Source organism: Eubalaena glacialis, chromosome 6, assembly GCF_028564815.1.
Source record: "Eubalaena glacialis isolate mEubGla1 chromosome 6, mEubGla1.1.hap2.+ XY, whole genome shotgun sequence".
Taxonomy (NCBI): domain Eukaryota; kingdom Metazoa; phylum Chordata; class Mammalia; order Artiodactyla; family Balaenidae; genus Eubalaena; species Eubalaena glacialis.
In genome coordinates this window covers 118,570,514-118,595,260 of record NC_083721.1, presented here as the reverse complement: position 1 = coordinate 118,595,260, position 24,747 = coordinate 118,570,514, and the positions used below count along the sequence as shown (strand labels likewise).

Below are 24,747 nucleotides of genomic sequence, written 5' to 3'. Positions count from 1 at the left end.
GATAGGAGACGAGTTGTATAAAAACTTTCTAAAAACATTTTGGTAATAATGTTGATGAAATGACCACAACCTTAAACTATTATTTTTCCTAATAAATATGGATTTTTACCTTCACCAGGTGATTACTGTCTTTTGAAAGCACAGCCTTATAATGTAGTTGTGTGGTTTTATTGAAGTCAAATGTGTTGTGAGATTACATTTGGAAAGATTATATTTGTAAATTGGAAAAATTCTAATAGATCTTCAGATTGTATAGAAGACTTTTAAATGACCGTGTGTATTTAATAGAAAATTTCCATTAAAAGTTAAAATCTATAACAACGTAACTCCACCCCCCTGTATTTGGGTCAAATATCTCTGGAGAGATGGCTGCAGAGTTTCCTTTACAATGCTGTCTTTGAGTTTTCTATAGCTTTGCACATATTAATCTTCTTGAATAAGGGCCTCCTCCTTTCCCCCTCCCCCTTACCCCATTATGCCATTTTATTTAGGGGATTAATGTAGGTAAAAATATGCCCATAAATATGTGGGTTGCCTTTTCTGTGGATTACTGGCAACTAAAAGTATAAATCAGCATTCTTATCAAACAGAAAATGTTATTAATATTACCTTCCAGCGATTAAAATAGGTGCCCAATTGAAAGCTTTTTTAAAAAATTTAATAAATGTAAGATTATATTCTTAAGGAAGTAAGTTTTACCATTATTAAATCCTCCTACCCCCAATTTTCTTCCATGCCCATATGCAGATGAGCGGTAGGATTACTCCTGAATAGGGCACATTGTTATATCTAGTATATAAAACACATAAGAAAATTTCATTCTTTCCATCATGTTCTGTAATTTTAAAATTGGGGATGATAGAGATAGACTAGGATTTAGGGATAAAAATTGAATGCTGTCTTGAGCATTTAAATGAATGATATAGATGATTACTGATCCAGCCACCTGTGCTGTATAAGTCTAGAAATTCATATATGGATGTGGACCAAACAGTAGAACTCAAGTGCCATTCTGCAGGACTACAAAGCTGTCTATACCAAGTTATGGTGTTAAATCATAATTTCTGGATCATGATCTTAAACCTTTGATTGGTTCCATTTCTATTTGACTCTTTACTAACAAGTATTCTGATGGCCTGAAAGTCCATGTTATTTAAAGTTTGAAGTATCCATATCAAATATGAAATTATTTTACATTAAAAAAAATAAGTACAAAATATCAGTTGTGTAATCATGGTAAAACATACAACTTTGCTATAAAAGATTTCTAAAGGCTATTTGATTAAAACACTTATTTACTTAAACTCTTTGCTAGAATTTTTTTTAGAATTCAGCATCGGAGGAGGAATGTGACATAATAATGATCGAAAGCCGAAAGTTTAAAAGTTGTGATGCCCTCACATGGTTGGAGGGTTATTCTAGCTTCTAAGGACTGAATGTTGTCCACAAGAGTGTCTCATCAGGTCATAAATTGGTAAGACTTAATGGATTAGATTTTATGTATTATACCTGATGTTATTGTATTGAGATGAATATTTATGAACAAACTGAGCACATTGTATAACTTAAGAGTATAGTATTAAATATATAAGTTAAAACTTGGAATTTTAAATACTTGGAGTATGTAATTCTTTCAGAGTCTCATGAGGCTCAAGACCCTGTCTTTGCAGTGGTGTTTAATAATCAGTTTAAAAAATAAAGTGACATCCTATATTATAGTAAGATTATTTAAATATTGCTATTGCATCTGCTGTAGATGCTTACAATATAGTTAGGGGCCCCATATACCTTCTAGTTAATATCCCAAGAGATATTTGAGAAATAATATATTAATCTTTTATTTTTATAAAAAAATTTTCATCCATTTTCTCCATGAAATATAATTTAAATAGTTTTATTACTTGTGGGATTTTATTTTTCTCAATAAAAGGCATTTTTCCTGCTGTCTCTAAAAATAAAAGCCAAAGAAATTTTCTCAATTCCTAGTTGAGAACACCTAAGATGACAATATCAAATGAAAATGATATATTTGAAGTCAATATACATTTTTTGTGTGCCCTGAAAAAACATTTCCTTTCAGAACTGTATTCTGCTTAGAAAGCAAAAATTTTCAAATTTGTTTGTATACTTTCTTATTTTGCTTTGTTTTACACAGCTGTATTTTGTAGGGGGACTCTCAGAATAATACAGTTTAGATTAGGATATCATAATCTTCAATCTGATGATCATCATATTTTGTGTATGAAGAATCTGGGTTAAGTTATACTTCCAAGATTATACAGAAAATATTAGAATTAATATTTTCATTAAAATACGGTGCACATATCCTACAAGTCTATCAAAGTTATTTGAAAGTATAATCTAAATAGGCTACAATATCTATTTCTGACCTTATTCTTAACCAGAGATATGTTATTGTCTTATACACACACACATACCCATTCTATCTTTTAAATAATATTCTAAATTGTTTCAGATAATAGTATTCCATGACTTCTTGTTGATCATATTCTGTATATAAACTTAAGGTTCTTAAACCAGTAATAACAATCAATGGTAGTCTGGAAGGAAATACAACAAAACTGTTGTCCCTTATTCTATATATATTTCTCATTTTTATTTTTTTATTTTCTACAATATATCTGTATAACTTTGGTAGTTAGGAAAGTACGTTCTAATTTCTTTAGTAGGATATCCATATTTAGTAGTCAGTGGGTGGCCTTCAGGGGATCCTGAAGCCTGTGGAATTTTGGATAGAACTTTATGTATGTTTTCAGTGAAAAGTTCAGAGCATTTGCCAGGTTTTCAAAAACAGTTGAGTAACATTGCTAGTGAATGTTTGTGTCTAAGGGACAAGCCTTGTTAGACACCCAAGTATGTGACTTATGAAGAAGGTTTTTAATGAATACACTGATCTGTTAACTCCTACTGAAATTTTTCCAAGGCTAGTTTATTATAAGTGACCATTAGACTGATAGAACAAATCAGAGCCTAATTGCTTTTAGTTTAGAAATTGCATTCTGTCTGTCTCTGTGCTCAAGTGTTGATTGGATTGGATTTCTCCACAGAGTAGTTGTTTTTTTTGCTACTTAGTGGTTACTGTGTGTCAGGGACTGCTAAGTAAAAATACTTAGCATGATACCATAGTAAGTATTTTTGACATGTTATCTCATTTAATGTTCACAGCAGTTGTATAGATACTATCAATAGCCTCAGTTTATAGAGAAGAAAATTGAAAGCCTAGAGAGATTAAGTAACTTTCTCGGGTCACATAGCCATTAAGTGGTAGAACTAGGATTCAAATCTAGCTTTCTAAGTGGAGCCTGGGCTCTCAATTGGTATGCAGGTATAGAGAGTAACCCTGGAAAACTTGAAGGATAAGATAAGGGAAAATTTCATGTTGTATGAAGATGTGAATACATAAATTTGATTTCCTTTGAACTTAAGTATTAATAGCAATGGGTCATCCTCATTATAAAACCATCTTTTAAATCACTTGCCAAAAAATAAACTTGGTAAGTTGCTTACTATCTAAAATCATTTATTGTATTGTAAAATAACCTCCATTCAAATTTAATGCTTAAAAAAAAATTTAATGCTTATAATTATAAGCAAGTATATATGTATTAGAAAAGTTTTAGTACTTACTAGAATAGTATTGTACTAAGTGTAACCATTAAGGAATTCACCCTTTAATATTTAGGATTTATAAATAGCAAACACTGGAAGCATTTTAAAAAGCTACTTCAAGCCGTGAATGTTTCTTGGGATAGGGACATGAATCACATGTAAAACCCCCTACTAAGCCACATCACATTTGCCCTTAGTTGTGAATAATTCTATAAAGCAACCTCTTTTATGTCTACTTTTAAAACATTTTTGCAGCAAAATTTATTTTGGGGGGGTGGGGAAAATGGATTTTTTTATTGAGCACCTACTTTGTGCAAATCCTTTTCATTGGTTTAATTTTATCCTCAGATGAGCTCCAAACCTTATAACCTTTTCCCTATTTTTAAGTGTTTATAATAAAGTTCCTGAGTCTAAATATGGCTTAAAGGTAAATCTACAATAATAGTACTGCTTAAAACAAAGACAAGTAAAACTATAAGAATTTTTTTTCTTCAGTTAAATTGAAATAGACTGCAGGTCAAGTATAAACTTGATTGAAAATATACAAACAACATAATAGGTCATCAGAATATGAGAATCCTGTATTAAAAGTCCCCTTTCAGATAATATATTTGTACCCCAGCTTTTTTAGTAGTAATATATGTACCCTTTCAAAATTAAGCTGTGGAAGTTTGGGAAATAGAATAAGAACAATTACACCTAATCCATGTTTTAACACAATTGCTGTCTCAGTGTTTACATATTCCCTTCCAGACTTTGAGCACATATGCATGGATATTAATAGTTGCAATCATGGTTAAGTAGCTTTTAAATAGTTTTTAGTGTTCCAAATATTTGTCCATTTGTACAAAGCTTATACTGATATATATAAGTTTTGAATTTTGGACTGATATTTCGACACCTGTGAAACCATCCTTTCCAGTTTTTCTTCCTACCTCTCTGGTTGTTTCTTCTCAGTCCCCTTGGCAGACTTTTCCTTTCTTTTTGTCCTTTTAAGTATTATTGGTGTACTCAGGATGGTGTCCAGACCCATTCTTCATCATGCTAAGAGCATGTAGATGGCTTTGGATGTCCTCTATATGCTGTAGGAAGCCATGTATATGCACTTGGCACTCAAACTCATTACCTGTGCATCTGTCCTTACGTTCAAATTTCCCGGATTTTTCACAGCCAACTTTCATAGCTATCTGATCTTTCATAACCAGTTAATGACAAAGTGCTGCCATGTCTACCTCCTGAGTATTTCTTCAGCATATTCATCTCTCTCATCATCTATTCAGGGCACAGTCCTTTCTTAATTGGAATTGCAACAAACTTCTAACTGGCGTTCATTATTTGAGTTTTCTAACGTGGCTAACTGTACCTGCTGTTCTTTTTACTTGGAACATTTGTGTGTGTGTATCCTTTTCTTCTCCACCCAACTGTGGCACTTCCTCTACTAAACATTTTTCCTTGACCCTAGATCTTGATTATATGCTCCCAAAACACCCTCTATAATCTTGCCCTGTCTGAGCATTTATCACACCTCTAACTTGTCTGTCTCTTTCATTAAATTGTAAACTCTGGGATGATGTTTATTTGATAGTGTACTTCCTTAAAAAGCAAGAGTCAGCTGTAAAAAGTAAATCACCTAACTCCTAAGTCAATATTCTTTGAGTATTTTTTGACATTTAGATTTAGGCTGCTATACCTTACTAATACAGATTACATAGTTAACGTATTAAGTGCTTACCATGTGCCAGACATTCATGTGTTATCTCACTGAATCCTAGCATCTGGTCCTATTATTATCCTTTGGAGAGGCTAAATAACTTGTGTGAGGTCATATCGTAAAAATGATGGAGTTGGGATTCAAACCTGGGTATGACTCCAGAGCCAAAGCCCTTTTATTTGATACCACCTCCAAGTTTATCTTCTGAGTCTAGAATTATAAATCTGAGTTGGAGGGGAATTTAATGGTCATTTATTCCAACCACTTGTCTCATACTTGAATCATGTCTGCAACACACCTTCCAAGTTGTCATCTAGCCTTTGAACACCTCCAGGGATGTTTATCTTAGCATCCTGGTCTTCTTTGTTTTTCCATTTCATGTTTAAACCTTTTATAAACCCTTCCTGTACAGCAGAGAATCTGAAATGTAAAGCAGAAAAATATCTTGCCATCACTTAAAGATTTAGGAAAGAGATTAGGTTCATGTAAAAATGTAAGCTGCAGTACAGTCTATGGAAACATTGAACTGAGCATATTCTCTAGTTAGTTCTGTTAGTTTTCATATCTGCTATAATCAAGAATATGGGTTCTAGTTCATGGCCTTAAGTCATCGGTTTTAGTTCTAAAGCTCTTTTTCAAAATGGATAAGGAGACATTGCTTAACATCTTAGAGATCGCAAGGATGTTTCCCCTCTTCGAAATTATTGATTCTAGTGATGATGTAGGAGTTTCATGGGACTCCTTTATATGTGCTTCGATCCACCAGTGTAAAAAGAGTGAAGTACATCTGAATTTCTTCAGAATCCTGGATCTAGTTCACTTAGAAGTTTTACTTGTTCATGACACATGCTTAAAGACATGACAGTTTGAGTTGTCTTCTTTCTGTGACTTGACCAAACCAGCAAGTCTTCGGCCTCCTCTTTCCACTTTCAGGATAGCTGTTGGTTTCTTTTACTTTTTCCCTTTAGATTCAGTTCTGTCTGTCTATAGAGAATGATATTGGGGAATACCCCATAGATGGATGTTTATGAACTGTGATTATACAATTAAGCCTTCACTAGATTTACAAAAAGATTTTCCCCTGAATCCATGATTCTAATGTAAAAAGATGTTTGTCAACATTTTTATCCAAAAGATCATTGAGGTTTTAAAGTCCGCTTTATTTTCCACAAAGTCTACTATGACTTTGTCATCACCATGTTCCATACATGGAACTGCTAAGTTTCAGTGGCATAGTTTTGTCAGAAGTAACCTGAAAATCCATAGAGCTCTGACTTTTCTTTTCCTCAAACTTAGTTTCTCTACTTACTTCAGTTGCCTATATTATATTAAAAAATGTTATACTTTCTTCCTTCTCAGTGAGAAACAATCAATCAGATGCTTTCATCACAAAAAGGTTTATTGGCTTTTTATTTAAGCTGAGTTTGTCAGGGAGAGGAAAAAAACAAATTCTCAGGAAGTCTTCCCATTTTCACTGTGTTCCAGTGATACCCTTAATTAGTTTCTAATAGTTTAAGTAGCCGGTTAATTTCTGAACTCTTTTTCCTGGCACAGTAAGCTCAACTTGACATAAGTTCATGTTGAATTTACAAAATATAATTAGATAATATATTAAATACTGTATGTTTTATTCCATCTTTTTCTTCAATTAAATGTTCAGTATTAATTATATGCAGAGTGTTGCAATAAGTAGACCCTTGAGATGGACACAATTCCTGCCTTTAAGGTTTAATTCAAGGGAGAAGAACTTTCAGTGAAAACAACAAAAACAGAATTATTTATGGAAGAGTCAGAGGGATGGGGCCTGTTGGCAAGAAAGGAAGAGAGCAAAGATTATGTTGGTAAAGCATCCCATTTCATTTCATTCTTATCTCTAGAATCTAAATTGATTTAACAAATTTCAAGTCATGATGTAAGTCTAGAAATCATCATAAAATTTTTACGTAAATTGATGCCTACAAACTATTGTAAAGTTCTGCCATTAACCATGTCTATCTTACAGAATTGTTATTGCCTGGAATAATTCAAGGATGTGGATTTAGATTGAAATGAGAAAAAGTAGGGAATTCCTTGGTGGTCCAGTAGTTAGGACTTGGTGCTTTCACTGCCGGGGGCCCGGGTTCAATCCCTGGTTAGGGAACTAAGATCCCTCAAGCCGAGCGGCCAAAAAACAAAATAAAGAAAGAAAGAAGTGAGAAAAAGTAGTTAGCTGTTAAAAACTTTTTGCCACTGAAAATGTACGTATCTGAGTACAGTTCTCCTTGAGTAAAAAAACCTTATAACCCTTTAGATTTTATAATACTGCTACTTTATACTTTTCTTTATTGTCCTATACCAGAATTCCTTTTTGAGTTAGGTAATTCTAAAGCAGTGATTCTCAACTAGAGTAAATGTGGTTTAGAAGCAAAACAACACTTTATCCCACTCCTTTGAGTTGTTTTTAGTAATATTTATTGTTGTAATGTCATGTAACACTAAAGAAAGGCATGAGATAGTTTTAGCTAAACAGTTTTTTGGAAGTTTTTATGTTGAATTAAACCAATTCAGTTATATCTCAGTGGCCTTTGGAAAAATTTCCCTCAGTAGGTTAAGATTATTTATATTCTGAACAATGAAATCTTGAGATTCTATCAAGGATCAATAAGAATTTTACTAATGTTAAATCCACAGAATGCTGTGCTTAATAAATAGATGTAAGTTTAAATCTCAAGTCAAACAATTTTTATTAGCATGTATTTTGTGACTGCATTGAATCTTTAACATTTGATTGAGTACAAAGAAATCAAGTAAATTTAAAGCATAACTAGGATTATTTCTTTATTTGGGTGAGACATAAATACAAAGGTTGTTTCTTAATACTAATCATAATTTTTATTTGTACGTCACTGCTTCATTTGTAATCCAAGATACACTGGGATAGTAGACCTTATATAGTGTCAAAATCCAAATTGATCCAAACAGTAGAAGGAACAAAAATTTTTTAAGTGTTTACTATTGTAAAAAGTCTCATATAATCCTCACAGTAATCCTTTAAAGTAGTACAACCATGACCCCATTTTACAGATGAGGAAACTGGTTTCAGTATGTAACTTGGTAGGATCACTTCATTAGTAGGTAGTGGAGTTGGGATTTTAAAACCAGCTTGTCTAATTCTAAAGCCTGTATTCTTAAACCATTTTATTACTCTTTTAGAATTCAGCCTTTTGTTTCGGCAGCTGCTGAGAGGTAAGCTGTCTCACCCCCACAGTGAAGTAGAGAGCAAAAGAGAGTTAGGCCAAGTGGTAGTAAAGTGATAACCTAGACAGTTTTAACTCTTTAGGGCATTTCTTCACAATACTTTTCTTGTATTTGTTGAAGATCAGCAATTTAATTCTTTGCTCAAACCCAAACCAACCTAAATTTTTAAAACATCGCAAATGCAAAACATTCATTGATTTATTAAAAGTAAAATAGACCAGATTTTTTCCCTGATAGAATATTCTCTTCATTTTATTGAAGGGTAATGACCATGCTTTGGTGCTGTTCCTTAATGAAGCAACTATCTCTTTAAAAAACCTCATGATACTTTTATTCTTCTGGGTTTATCCCTATTTTGAAACAGTTCCTTGATAACCTCCATTTTCATTTATTACTATCCTTGGACTTTGGGGACAGATTAGGAAGGGACATAAGGTGGCAAAGAAAGATTAATTATTAACCTAGGAACAAAAGCTGGGTTTTAGTCAGATAACTCTAGTGGCTAATTTTGCTTTGTCAAATATATTGTCCACAGAATTAGGTTTTTTCTGTAAAGCTATTTTAAATAATATCTCTGCATCTTCAAGAAATGGACATAAATGAAGAGATTAGCTATAACATGAGCAAAAATTATCTGTGTGCTCTTCACTGGTATTTGGCATTTAATATTCAAGGGGATAGTCTTATTTTGACTCATTTGGTTAGGCCTCATCATGGAAATGGGATTGAGAGGATTTGTTCAAGAATAGCTGCTGAGTTGAAAAAAAATAGTACGTAGAACGCTTGAGAAAGAAGAGGCAAATGTGAGGCCATTCAGCAAAAGAAATAATTAGCTTTCCCAAGAAAGGGTAGTTTCTTCCCATCCCATCTTCTACAACTCTTTACCTGCTAGTCTCCTCCAGTGTTTTGGCCCTTATTTGTCTTTACTCTTTAACCAAACTCATCTCTCACAATTTGAGCTACCTACCACATTCTGATAACTCTCAAATCTAGACTCGTTACCAGCGATTACTCTAGAGTTCTAGATGCCTATTTCTAGCAACCATTCCTTATTTCTCAACCTTCTTTCTTTATTTCTCCACCATGATCTATAGCCCAGATGTCTCAAAATTCAAAAGTCCCAAATGTAACTTCAAATTTCTCATTTTCATCTCAGGTTTCTCTGCCACTCACTCCCCATCCCTCAAAAAATCTAACCATCTTCCTGTGACACATTAACTATTTCCCCACTCCTTAGTTGCTCCATGCTAAAAACTGCAGTCATCCTTGGCATTTTCTTTGTTATAGATGAGTCTCTTTCATTTATCATCCCTCTGATTTCTCACAGACTCTCTGTGCTTCAGTTATAAAAACTTTCATTTTCCCTTGCATAATCCCTGTGACCAAGCATTTGGCAGTGTCCTGCTATCCCTTATTCCCCTTTGCTTGCTTAGGTAACTTTTTTAAGACCTGTCTTGAGTGTTACTATCCTTCCTTCTCACTAACCCTGCCCCCCCCACACACACACACATACACAAAACACCACATTTGAGTGGTTACACTAAGTTTCATAAAAAGTCTCTAAAACTAATGATGAAAGAAAAAAAGCCCAATGAGAATAACTTACCTCCGGACACAGCAAATCTGAGGTGAGGCCAAGTTGCAATGTGTATTTGCTAATTCCACATCTAGTGATCTTCCCACTGGTGGACACTATCTAACTTCATGTTCTTCCACCCAGTATTTGTTGAGTATTGGGTGTGTGCAGAGGCGACAGATTGGAACTTTTTTTTTTTTTAACAAAAGTGTCACCTAGAAAGGTAAATGTTACTGAGATTTGGCTATTAGGAAATAAGAGGCAAAAGTTTGTTCAGGATTTATAGCCTGTTACCTCCAAAGGAATTTGGATTACCTAGATATATGGATTAGATGTTAATATTAGGCAGCAAGAACATATGGCAAGTGTAGTTTCAGACTGAAAATGAAGAATGAGATTAAGGAATGTTTCCCCAATTCTTTATTGAGTTTAGTTAAAATAATAGCATTACCCATGTTTATTAATTACCAAGGAGTGCTTGGAAAAAGTCAGTTTTGCCATTAAGTGTAGGAAGTGGTTTTGATCTAATACAGCTACCTCATGTTATAGCTAAAAAAAAAAGGGGGGGGGCCCAGAGTAGCAAGTGATATATTTAGGACTCAAATTCCAAGTATACAGTTTTTGAGTCCAAGTATCTGTGGCATTCTTTATTAAATGGCTGCCAGCCTCATGGTAGATTTTTGTACAGCCAGTAGAGCTTTGTCTGGTAGGAGACAGATGCAACTGCTAAAACATACCCTATGTGGTTAGTGCCATAAGTGTAGTGTGGAGCATGACTTACTATACTACTTCTGGAAGGGTTAGAGAAGCCTTTACAGAAGAGAAAATATTTGAGCTGAAATCTATAAAAGAATGGTAGAGTTTCCACAGAAGTACTTAGAGAGTGAGAAACAGTATGAACAAAAAGAGTAAAAGTAAACCATGGAGGGTCGTAAAGGAGTTTAGGCTCTCCAGTTCAAAAGTTGAGCAGGCATTTGGAACTGGGAGGAAGTGGGGTGGGATAATGTAAAGGTTAGCATTAGAAATTTATAGTAAACTAGTTCCTGATTTTTCCCCCCTTTGGCCCATTTGTATGTCATTGATGAAGAATTCTGCGTTACTTTAGAAATGTTAGATGAGTTTAGCTACATAGGTTGTTTTTATAATAGGCCCACTGCCAAGTGAAAATTTATTCAATGCTTGTTGGTCTCTGAAATGAAATGCAAATCTTAAGAGCTTTACGTTTTTGTTTTTATTTCCCTTGACATTTTTTTTTTCTTTCTGAATTTTATTTTACTTATTTTTTTATGCAGCAGGTTCTTATTAGTTATCCATTTTATACACAGCAGTGTATACATGTCAATCCCAATCTCCCAATTCATCACACCACCACCAACACCCCCTGCCACTTTCCCCCCTTGGTGTCCCTTGACATTCTATTTTATTATGTTCTTTCTCCAGTTTTGTTCATTTTCATATAATTACACCATGAACATTTCCTTAGGTGGTGAAAGTGCTGTGATTTCCTCATAGTCAAAGGGAAGGAATACTATATTGTTAACCTTTTAAAGGAGAACTGATCTTAACTACAAAATGGCTGTTAAACATAGTCCTTTCCCTGGAAGCCTTTTTCTTAATCTTTATCCTTTTCCTAACACAGCTGGAGAAATTTGAACTCATGTGTTTTTAATGTCTTCATTCATATTAAGAATTTTCATTGAATTTTTCTCTTCTATTAACTTTTGTGGTTTGTAGGACAGATAGTCCTTAAAATAGTATTGAAAACCATAGCTCTTTTACTAAAGTATACAGTACTTTAATCGCTAAATTCTGATGTTTTTATTTATTTATTTTCAATTTTATTTTTTGGCTGTGCCGTGTGGCATGTGAGTTCTTAATTCCCTGAGCAGGAATCGAACCCTCGCCCCCTGCATTGGAAGGGTGGAGTCTTAACCACTGTACCATCAGGGAGGTCCCATAAATTCTGATGTTTTTAGAAGTTGGTTAACCATCAGCTTCTATCCCAGCAGACTAAAGGAGTGGTTTTAGAATATCTAGAATGAATTTATGAAACTGTCAATACATCCACTATATTACTTTTCAGTATAACTATGTTATTTAGGTTTTTGTCAGTTATTCTGAACTAGACATCAGTTGGCAAAATTCCTTTCTAATCCCTCTCCTTTTTTTTACTCTCAGGTACCAGTGTACATCTCAGTCTAGATAATTGTCAATCATAATACTGTTTTCCCAGGCTCCAGGAAGTAAATTAAAGTAGCCAAGACTATAGTGTCAAATTTTTAATTTGGACTTAAGCCCCTTGGTTATATATCCTTCACTCCCCCATAATTATGCTATCATCAAATTACCTGTTGCTGCTATGTAAACAGTAAAATGAAATCTCTTTCAAGAGAGTCTGCTCTAAATGTAAGCACTCCAACATTGGAGAAAATGCCACCCTCCTCCTACCCCTTTCTCACACCCTTTTGTTTTTCACTCTGACTCAGAGGAAGGAAATAACTTTTTCGTTGTGTCAAAGCTTGCCTAATGTTAGTCTAATAAGAAATAACTAACTAGTGTATAAGCTCATTTATCTTAAGTAGATATGATTCCATGTTCTTATTACATTTAAGTATTTAACTTGAGATAATAGAATATTAAACAAACTTCCTTAGTTTATTGGACTGTTTGGCCTGTAATGGTAAAATTGCTGTGCTATTTTACTTTTGTATAAGTCTCCAGTTTTTCCAGACTAAATTTTTACATCTTCCATCTTGACTGTTTTAACAGAAAAAAAATGTTTAGTTTGGCTAGTTTTTGAGTTGTTTCCTTAGAGTAGCTCTTCAAGAAAAAAAAAAAAACATAATTATATCAGAATTTTACTACCAAATACTAAAATAGTTCTGCCAAAATATCATAACTTTGAAGTGTAAAGAGATCTGGAAGAAGAAGGTAAACTTAGTATTAATCTTATCTGTACCTTCTTTGGAATTCATTTTTAATGCAACATTGTGTAAGGTTATGTAGCCTATTGTATCTCAGATATTTATTGGAGAGACTTTTACTATTTACTTACTAGCATCACTTTGAACAGAAATAACTATACTGGGAGTTATAAACATTATTTACACCATATTTTTAAGTGATTTTAATTCACCCTAAGCCAAGGAAATAAATTTTACAAATTAGAAATGTTATTTATATTGATTGTTATTTTGTATGTTAAACATAGTACCTAATCTTTCAGAAGGAAATAGTTCCAAATACAAGTGGAGTTGTTGATCCTCTTCCCTTTCTTCCTTTCTTGTTTCCTGTCTGCCATTTGTTCATGTCTTGAGTTCACACTGTACAGGGAAATAACTCCTTCATGAGTCATTTTCATTTTGGAATGTGTTTTTCAGTATTCTTCAAAGTGTAGAGAAAGTAGTCTTCTATCCCTGTTCCCCTTCTGCCTGCCTTCCAGATAAGCACTTAACTGAACAGATAAGCACTTTCTTAGTGTATGTGTGTCCTTCTAGTCTCTTTATTGTATATACAAGCAAATACAATGTATATTATCTCCCTCTTCACACAAATGATAATATACACACATCTGTACCTTTACCTTTAAGGATCTTCAAGATACATTGTTTCTACCTCAGTACACAGAAAAGCATCCTTGTGGGTTTTTTTTAATAAATGGCTAGTATTAAATTGAATGGATGACTATACTGTGATTTATTTAACCCCTTCCCTATTGCTAACCAAAAGCCTGCTGTTATAAAGTGTTGTAATGAGTAGTTTTGTAAATACATTATTTCCTATGTATGCAAAAATATCTATAGGATAAATTCCCACTTGTAGGATTGCTGGCTCAAAGAGTGAATGGTGTGTTGTGTGTAAAATTTATTAGATATAACCAAATTGCTCTCTATAAGGGTTATACCATTATACCACTTTGCACCAGCACTGAAGAGAAGGCCCATTTTCCCACAGCCTCACTAACTATGTATTAAATTTTAGTATGTTTGCCAGTCTGTTTAGGGAAATAATATCACATTATAGTTTTAATCTCTATTTTTATTATGAATGAGATGTTGAGTATTTTTTCATGTCTTGTGAATGTTCGTGTGAATTCTACCCATGTTTCTATTTGGGCTTCTTGTCTTACAGATTCCTAGAAGTACTTTATATTTTAGGGAAATTATTAAAGATGCTTTTTTAAAAATATATATATATATTTTTTGAGGCATATAGTTAGAAAGTCCTCTCCTATTCCTCTCCAAAACAGTAAAGAAATTCTTCGTAAATAGGCTTTTTTAAGGTCATTAATACAGATGATATGGTTGACTCTGGACAAAGGGGGTCTGAGGTAGGAGAGGGACTTTGTATTGATGGTATACTTTTTTGTGTATACTCTCTGAATTTATTCTTTACCATGTATATGTATATTTTTTTAAAGTTTTATTTTGAGTAATTATAGATTAATAAGTTGCAAAAAAAAAAAAAGTACAGGGAGGTCTCATGTACCCCTTTACCCAGTTCTCCCCCAGTGATAACATCTTGCATGACTATAGTATAATACCTGAAGCCAGGAAATTGACATTGGTATAATCCACAGCATGTGTCCTTTTTCCCTCTTTTTAAATATTCTTTTCTGGTCAGGATTTTGACCTGAAATTAATTAGATGAATGTGAAATATGCTGAGGGCATTGGTGAGCAAAGTTTTTATAGATTATAAAAACAAATATCAATCTTTATATAAGTATTTAGCTCAGTTTTTAGTAGTTCCTCGGTAAACGCTTTTTTCACAGTAAGATTGGTTACTTGAGAAAATAATAACAGTTTTGTGAGTAGCCATTTTCCCTGCTTGTTTAGCATGAATAATAGCTTTTATCATCCACAAAAATCACTTATTTTGTGTTACTGATAATAAAAATCTCCATGGGGCCTTTTTGTGAGTTTTTTTAAATCATGAAATTTAACAGGTTGTTTTTACATTGGTAGAACTTATGGTTAATAATTAGAATATGTACAATTTTGAGTTCTTAGCTTAATTTACTGTTAACTTTGTCTAATAGTTTTATTCTTAACCACAGAGGTTTGCATTTGGCCAGAGATTGTCTACATGATTTTTATCTATTTAGGCTCTTTTTTGGAAGGAGGATTGTTATTTGCTCTTAAATTGTGTTGCAGTGTAAATGTTTTTTAAATTCCTCTTACAGAAGGGTGATGGATTTTTTTTTTCTTTTTAACCTTGATAGGCTTGCTGAGCTGTAGATTCATTAGATTTATTTTTTTGCAATCAGTGACTTAACAGTTTCTTTCTAAAAAGTAAAACATACATTTCTTAGAGAAGACGCAAAATGTTGCCCAGATTAGAATTAAAGCATTTTTAGCACTAATGATGTTATAGAGCTTATTGCAGCAGGGCAAGGGGATTAAGGTTGTAGATGACTTACTGGAAACAGTACCTGATTCCTGAGGACTGGCCTCCAAGAAAGATTGTAGCTTCAACTTGTAAGTTTAAGAAGAATTGATTTTACCTGGTTTGGGTAAGGGGGCTTTAACATAAGTATTGATATATGAGATTTGCCAACTCAAATAAGTTCTCATCACAAAACATTTTATTTTGTAATTTGGGGAATTCCTGTAGTGGATTTTTAATTGTGTTGTGATTCAACAGAGAAAGTTAGGAGGGTCTTGGAGTAAAGCAAGGTAAATTATTTTTTATAATATTCTGCATATAGATCCATATAATCTTAAGATATCTTCATTTTTCTAACAAACCAAAAGAACGTTTTAGTCCTTAGCAAATAGGTGAATTATACTGGCTGTCTAAAGATCACTGAGCAAGTCCCTTTTCTAAGAAGTCTTTTCTCAGAGCTGAACCTCTTCTAGGAATATGCTAGATAAGATAAATGGCATATTATGAACATAGTTTAATCTTTGGATCCACGGTTATGGTTTGACAACTAACATTTGGTGCTTGGTTAAAGCACTTTTCACAATGTACACAACGCTGGATTTCTTTTAGGTCATTATAGGTAGTTGCTTTCTTCCTTTCACAATCTGACTGTTACGATAGGAAAAGCATATGTTTTGACATTAATTAGGTTAGGTTTTAATCCTCTCCCTAGGGTTGTGTCTGAATGGGTTACTTGGCTTCAGTTTCCGCAACTGTAAAGTGAGAGTGTTGCTCAGCCTTGTAGTAAGGACTCTCTTAAGCAGTGTGTGCTGCCGTGAAGTGGGCAGTCGTTTGTGTTCTTTTCCTCTACCCTGTTGCTCTGTTAATAAGCATTTGTGGGATTTCCCTGGCGGTCCAGTGGTTAAGACTCAGCGCCTCCACTGCAGGGGACACAGGTTGGATCCCTGGTCAGGGAACTAAGATCCCACATGCTGTGCGGTTGTGGCCAATAAGTAAATAAATAATTTTTTTTTTTTAATAAGCATTTGTATTGAGGAGAAAGGAGAAGAAAGACAACGTAGCCAAAATGTAATAGAGAAGAAATTTGCACTATTTTTATCTTAAACAGTAGCCATGATGTCTCTGTCCACATTAATAAAGAAAAAAGTTGATTTCTCATAAAAAATTTTTCTTAAATGTGAGATCAAGTTAGCCTAACTGTGCCCTCACTGGTTTTAATTTTTAGAGAGGCAAGACGGGATGATTTGCAGAGTCACTGAGCTGAGAGCATGGATGAAACAGTTAGCCTATTAAGAAGGATGCAAATGTAAGAAACTTGTGATGCCGGAGCAGAGGTTCCTATCTGGCCTCTTGTCTTCTCAGTGAGATTGCAAGTAATCTATTGTGATGAGAGTAAGCAGGCCTGGGAAGAAAAGCTGTGGTGGGGAGCCAGTTGGGATGAACTAAAAGATGAACAGCATGGAAATCCAATCTAGCTTGGTGTACCATTGATACTTTTAAGTTTTACTTTTCTTATGAATGTGATTGTAATTTACTTTATTTAAACACTAAATTCAAGCTCATTTGGTTCTTTTGGGAGCCGCAGTTCCAGTAAATGAAAATTCATTATATAAAAAGTCATTTAGTCATTCTTTTTTTCCCATAGTTCTGTATTTCTGTCCGTTCCCTCCATACCCACAGTTTTTTATTCATCTAGTGAATGCTAATCCAGTTACGATTTTATTCTAAAAGAGAGACCCATAGTAACAGAAAGTTTCTTTCTTTTTAAAAATTATCCCTTTTTATATAGCACTCTGTAGTTTAACAGAATAGTTACAAAGTCTGAGGAAGCCTTCCCTTAAGGAACTTAAGTGCGGAAACAGGTTAAGCATCTAGTTATAGTGTGGTGAATACAATAATAAGAAAGAAAACAAGGCCTAATACTATAACATTAGGTCAGGGAAACAAATGAAAGAAAATTATTCATTCTGCTTCGGCTGATCATTCTCATTTTAAAAGAGCATAAAGCCCAAACCACTATGTTGACTTTGAACACAACGGAAAACTTGTTTCCCTCATTGAAACAGTATTCTTAAACCATGTTCTGGGATCTTGAAATAGAATACACTCTTATTTGTTTATATTTAAAACTACCATATTGGTATCTTTATTAAAAATCAGGCTATTTAAGGCAGTGGTTCTCAAACTTTAGTTTCTTTCAAATTACCTGGAGGAGTTATTAAAATAAATTTCTTGGGTCCCACCTCAAAAGTATCTAATTCAGTAGGTCTGAGTGGACCCCAAATATTTACATTTCTAACAAGTACCCAGATGATGCTGATGGCTCCTGGTCCAGGGACCACACATGGAGAGCTACTGATTTATTCAAACTCAAAAAAATGTAATGGCTTCCTAACATGAACCAGTAATCGTTTCTAATCCAATTACTATCATATTGACTCTTTCAGTATGCATTTGAGCTCCTATGTGCCAAACACCGTTCACTTCTTCACAGAGGTGAATAAGATAATCCACCTCCCTCAAGGAGCTCAGTCTAATAGAGTTAACAGTGGTAGTATTATTTAAACTCACTTAATCCTCACAGGAGTTTTGTGGATTGGGGTATATAATCCTTATTTTAGATTTAAAAAAAAAAAAAAAAAAAAAAAGAGGTCTAGAAAGGTTAAATAATTTCCTAGAATTCACAGTGGGTATATGGAGGAGCCAGAATTTCCTGGTTATGCACTATAAAAAGTTTGTGATGATTTTAGTGGACCACAAAAGGGATGGAATATTTGGTTCTGCCTTAGGAAATCAGAAGGTGTTGCAGAAGAGGCAGCGCTGAGCATCTTAAGGAACAAGTTAAAGATAGCCAGATGAATTGGAACTGTGAGCGTTTCCAGCTGAGGGAGCAGTTTCTGCAAAGCCATGGAAACCTGAGAGGACATATGTTCCACAGACTGCAAATAGCTATGAAAGACCATAACACAGTATACCAGATGGGGTATGAGAGGAAAGGAGACCATAGAAGGCTGAGGTCAAGGTCGTAAAGGGTTTTGCATACAAGGCTAAGAAATTTTTTAAGTAGAGTTAGGGTTTTTTTTTTAATTTCTCTTCTAATTTTCATCTCTAAGCCAGTGGTTCTCCAAGTATGATTTGTCTGGCAGCAGAATTGGCATCACCTGGAAACTTGTTAGAAATGCAAGTTCCTGGGCCCGACCCCAGACCTACTGAATCTGAAAGGTGGAGCCCAGCAATCTGTGTTTTAATAAAACATCTAGATGACTCTGGTACATGCTGAAGTTTGAGAACCTCTGCAGTAGGTTGTAGGATTCTTGATAACAGCGTTCAGAGTGGCCAAAGGTGGCTATAGTGATAGTAATTGTATCAGTGAATGACTTGATTCTGTTAAAGTACAGTGTTTAACAAAATTGGAATAGTAATACCTTTTAAGGAACACATATCTTCAACATGATCCATTTATACTTTGCAAACCTGTTCCTCCATAGCAGTAAAAGAGATCTGAGTCAGGACTAGAGGTTATTATATCAGCAAAGAATAGGATGCTAATTATTGTTCCTTAGCTGAGGGAATGGTTTGGAAACTGACTAGGTTTTGTTTTAATTATCAAAAAAGAAGAAGAAATAAACCTTTTTTTAAGGTTTTTGAGGTTTATTTGGGTTTTTTGTTTTGTTTGCTCATTAATATGTAAAACTGGTGTTAAAGTTAGCATTTAAGATACTCTGTTTAAATTAAAACTGATGTGTTAAAAGAATTGAATGTATTTAAGTTATGAAATGACTAAAACTATTTCATTTTTTCCTTGACAAAGAAGTAAAAAATAAAGTATAATCTAGGATTCTCAGGCAAATTCTAATCCAAATGCCTATCACTATCTTTTTTGCCAAATTATGACCAGTGTTTGGTGAATTTATCTATATGGTGTCTGAACTGAACTTTACATTAAAGTTTATATAGTTCTGTAGTTTATAGTTACATGAAGCCATACTTTGCTCTCTACAAGCATTTAAAGCCTAACATATATAAGTATTTATTAATGATCTATATATCCTTTCCAGTTATTAGGTATACAGAAGCCCCTTTTCATCTTAGCAACAGCAGCAAGAAGTGAAGTAGTATCTGTAATTAATGTCGTTAATGCTCAGATAAACAAGCTTAGTGTTTTCCACACATTGACTCAGGATTTAAAAGTTCAAAGTCCACTGAGGCATTGACACCAGCCCCTTCATTTTACAGATGAGGAAACTGAGGTCCAGGGAAGTTAAATAGTTGATACTGATGGTCATGTAGGTAGTGAGTAGCAGAACCAGGATTATAATCAGATCTACTTAGATTATAATAAAAAAAGGCACCACTACATCAGACAGGATATTTCTGAGGCTCAGTCTGATAGAACATTGAGGGTCCACATCATCTAAAGCAAAATAGTCTTCAGATATATTAGCACCTAAATTTAGCACTACATACTAAATGAAGAGTATGTAGTAAAAGTTTTGTATAAAAATGGTTTAAAGACCTCTTTTTGTATTGATACAGTAGATTAACATATCTGATTTACATTTACAAGAAAATCAAATAACTATTCTTTAAAGTTTACAAAAACACCAAGAAAAGGATATAGATCCTCGCTATATACATGGGAAAATATAAACTGCCAAAGAGAACAATTATTCAACCTCCTGTGTCATTATCACAGAAATGCTAAGGTGATATTTAAACTTGGGATGTACTTACCAGCTAGACTATTTCCAGTTTTTTCTAGGAAAAATTGGTCTAAACCACATACCTTAGTAGGTGATTTTTGCTAGCTAGTAAACTACAGTCAAAGCATACAGGTCTGCCAGAATGTTGAGTTCCTTGTTAACCAACCCTGCAAGTACTGCTTGCCCAAAAGCCCTCTGAATCGTTTTTATAAGCCAGTTTTTAAAATTTAAAAACCAGACATTAAAATATAAAATCTATAGTAGAAAAATCATCATCTGAATTTAATGCAATGAGTAACCACTGGAATTTCTACATGAAAGGCAATTAGAATATATAGTTGGTAAATGAAGAGATGTGGAGAGGGTACTGTTCATTCAAAATGTATCTTAAGTTCACTGAATTGAGAACTCCTGAATAGAATTGAGAGTTACTTTTTAAAGTAGCATATATATGTCGTTGGCAAATTAGAAATATTGAAACTACAAAGATTTTTACAAGCCATCTGTTTATTGAGATCATTTTCAAAACGAGAGCTCTGAGTATGAAATTGTGAGAATAGACTAATAATCTACTTTAAATTACTGTTTTTGGTTTTAAGTAAAACACAATTGTTTTTAATTATTTTAAGAGTTGGAAGGGAGCTTACATTTTTTAGAATAATTTAATGAAATATTCTAATTTTTTCCAGTGCATCTGGGGGAGGTGGTGTAGCCATTGACAACAAAATAGAACAAGCAATGGTAAGTAAAACTTTATAGTCCTCTCATTTCAGAGATTGTTGGGTTTTATCAATTCTAAAAAACAAATACCTAATTTCTTTAAACCAAGATGACCAAAGTGTATTTTTTGATAATGAGATTTGGTTGAAAATGCTAGAATGTTGAGAATTTTTAGTCTAGAAATACCAGTGGAATAGATATTTCCCCTGTTGCCCTTGAACATGTTACATTTCATGCCATTTTTGGGAATATACATAATCAACATGCATTTGATCCCCTAAATATCTCAGCATCAAAAATAATTTAGAGACAGAAGACTATTAAAATGAAAACTTCAGCTGGAAATCTTTTCCATCCTTTGGTTATTTACAGTGACTTTTTTACTCAGCTTTAATTAATAGACTTGTTTCTGTAGATTCTGATTCTGATTTCTGCTATTACTATCAATTTTTTGGTTTTCTTAAAGATATTCTACTCATTTAAAATATTTTGATTCAAGTTATTAAAACCATAGATAGATTATAAATAAAGGCCATTGGTCTCAAACTATTTTTTTTTTTAATCCTGAGGTTTTAAAGTTGGAAATTGCAGGTCACTTCATCTCTTAAAGCAGTACTATAACTAGTTTATTATCAGACAGTTTAATATCCTTTGTTCTCTTCATCTGACGTCTAAATATACGATTTTAAACTTTTTTTTTTAATTCTAAGCTTATATTAATTGACAATTTAAGGAGCTGGTATTTTTTGAAATCACTCCAAACTTTGAAAATAAAATCCTGGGCTTGCTGCCCTAGTTGGGAACTAGATTTTTTCCACCCCATCTTCCTTAGTGTCAGTCAAGAAACAGTAGAAACATTAAAAGCAAGAGCAGGAAAACTATATAAATGTAGTTTAAATAAACTATATTTATAGTATAAATATAAACTATGTAAAACTATATAAATATAAAACTGCCTAATGTTTATAAGGCACCAGGTAGGCTAGAACCAAATAGCAACTCCTTTCCCTTTCACTCTTTTTGACATTCCTAATTTTGTTCTTCACAGGATCTGGTGAAAAGCCATTTGATGTATGCAGTAAGAGAAGAAGTGGAAGTTCTAAAGGAACAAATAAAAGAATTAGTTGAAAGAAACTCTTTACTTGAACGAGAAAATGCACTGTTAAAATCTCTTTCAAACAATGATCAGTTATCCCAACTCCCAGCCCAACAGGCCAATGCTGGTAGCACTTCTCAACAGCAAGCAGTGATAGCACAGCCTCCGCAGCCAACGCAGCCTCCGCAGCAGCCGAATGTGTCCTCAGCGTAAAGCTTTCTTGCCTCATTAAGAAAAAAACTGAAAGCAATCTATCCTTGTGTGCCACTGGTGTTCTTTCCACTTTATACGAAAGCAAGTAGCCATGCTTCAGTTGTGTGTTTGGCCTTTTCAGTATTAGACAATCATTCTGCAAGAGCTTTTCCTCTCTTTGAGATGTCATGCAGTGCTGTTGATGTCCAGTTTATGTCATCAGTACACAAGGAGAATAATAGATGGGGTGTATTAAAGAGAGCAAAGTTAGCATTTTACCTGGTGCGCACGAGTGGGGTCTTTTAAGAGCTTTGGTGGCTCTCCCATGTTTCCTATTATCCATGGATTTACCCTGAGCCTTCCTATCGCATTATAAATAACAGTTCATCTAAAGAGCCACTTTTCTTTCAATATCAGTAACATTTGCCTACATAAGTTTTCATTTATTTGTGTTTTATTTATTACAGGGCTGCTATTTTCATAATGTACATGAACAATGTCACAGAACTTTTTTAATTTTTTTGAATAATTATAAGTATCAGTAAAGGAATTGAAAGACAGGATTGCATTTAATAGATGAAACGTTTAGGCAATAACTGAACAAAAGAATCCTGGCATATTTCTAACACTAATGGCAATTTACCTTCGGTATTTATTTTCAGTAGTAAAGACCCAGCTTGAATGTAAATTTTGTATAGTGTAAGTATGAAGAACATAGTGCAACTGTACAGGTAGTCACCAGTTATTGTGATATAATAAATAATTGGGCTATTTTGATGAAGAAAACTTTGTTCATTTGTTTCTACTTTCTAATAGAGAAATTGCCACGATTCCTCTGCTTTTTGACATTTCGTATGACTTTTTTTTCGGGTGGGAATAAAAAGCTGTGAAATTGTTCAACCTACTTTGTAACCAAAGAAGCAAAGCTGTGTAATGGAGGTTTTTTTTTTGGGTTTTTTTTTTTTGGTTTTTTTTTATAATGCACATTCTTTATGTATTTTTATTTAGTGTTCTCTCGGTCACAATTTTCTTTGCTGTCTAGCATGATCTGCATGACCTATAATCTTTGAACCACTTTCGTACCTCATGTTTTTATCCAGCACTCTTATTGTAATATGTACTAGTCTGTGAACAATGTCAAATAAAAAAGAACGAACAGGTAGTATGGTGGAGCTGAGCTAGTGTACTATACACTAGTTGTAAAAAAAAAAAAAAAAAAAATAATGAAGTGAGCCATCTTTTTGTTCATTTAAAATGGTGTTTTGAATTTCGTATGCAGAAAACGTTTTGTTACATTGCAGATTTTAATGTATTTAATAAATGCAACATGCAGATTAAGTGCAGTGTATACTGAGTATTTAAATTAAAATGTACATTTCATAAATACAGTTTCAAGAGAAAGCATCATTTTGTGTATACTAACACATTAAGTATATGTCAGAAATTGATGTATAAATATATATTTTAACACATTTTCTGAAATTAAACTGCAGTTTTGTTGAAATATTTGGCTCTATATGTGTTCAAAATTTAATTTGATTAGATTTGTATTTTCAGAGTTCCAAATATTCCTTTAGTGAAAACCTATGTTATTAATGACTTAATGATGGTTCTTAAATTTTCAAAGTAAAATAATTTAAAGAATGCAAGAATGGTGAGCAATATTTGTACTCAATATTCATATTATGTCAATGACATTTAAGTAGGAAATCCTTGTCTACCAGAACTTTTACTTGAATTCAGAAAGGTGCCTGTAGAAATTAACATGCTCTGTATCTATAGCCAACTAGCTAATCAGGAGTTAATAAGAATCAATAGTTAGGTCTTTGCATTAAAAGAAGATAAATAAGTGTTCTTTATCTATCTAAAATTAAAACTTAAATAAATCACAAACTAAATGCATAAAATCAGAGTGTACATGGGATTTCCAATTATTTTATATTCTAGTTATGCTGCAGGATATATTCACTAAACACGCAATTTTAATGTTAATAGAAATAGCTAAAGGAACTAAGTACTTAGGCTTTAAGAAGCAACCTAAAGATATGGAGTAAGATTTTTTAATAGAGCCATCCCAGGTGAGCTAGAAAGTGAAACTTCCACGTTGGAATGTTAACCAAAAGGCTCACCGGGTGCACCCCTCAAGTGCGAACAGTGTGATATTTAATACAGGTGGAAAAAAACGTATTAGAAAAGGTTGGGGTTTATGTGGAAATATAAATTTTGGTGTTGGGGGTAGAAAAACACATTATAAATGCTAAAGTAATAGTCACAAAAGAAATGATTAATATGCTTTAAATGGTCATTAAAAGCAATTATTACTACTTCTACATTAAAAAAATCACGATAGAAGAGAGAACATGAATAGTTCACAGAAGAAATAAACGGCAGTTTCTAAAGGTTCACCCTCTAGTAACCTAAGAAATATAAGTTAATATTTAACAAATTATTTGTCCTTTAAATAGCAGGACCTAATGTAGAAAGGCAAGCTTTCC

At 33.4% G+C, this 24,747-nt stretch overlaps 1 protein-coding gene across 1 annotated transcript in view; it reads left to right on the top strand.

Annotated features, from left to right (window-relative positions):
• TSC22D2 (TSC22 domain family member 2) overlaps positions 1-23,573 on the top strand; it is a 49,709-nt gene extending 26,136 nt beyond the window's left edge. The window contains exons 2-3 of the mRNA XM_061194562.1: positions 20,934-20,985; positions 22,013-23,573. Of these exons, the coding sequence (XP_061050545.1) occupies positions 20,934-20,985; positions 22,013-22,273 (313 nt within the window). The 3' untranslated portion in view covers positions 22,274-23,573. The remainder of the gene's footprint in view (positions 1-20,933; positions 20,986-22,012) is intronic.
• The last annotated feature ends 1,174 nt before the right edge of the window (positions 23,574-24,747 follow it).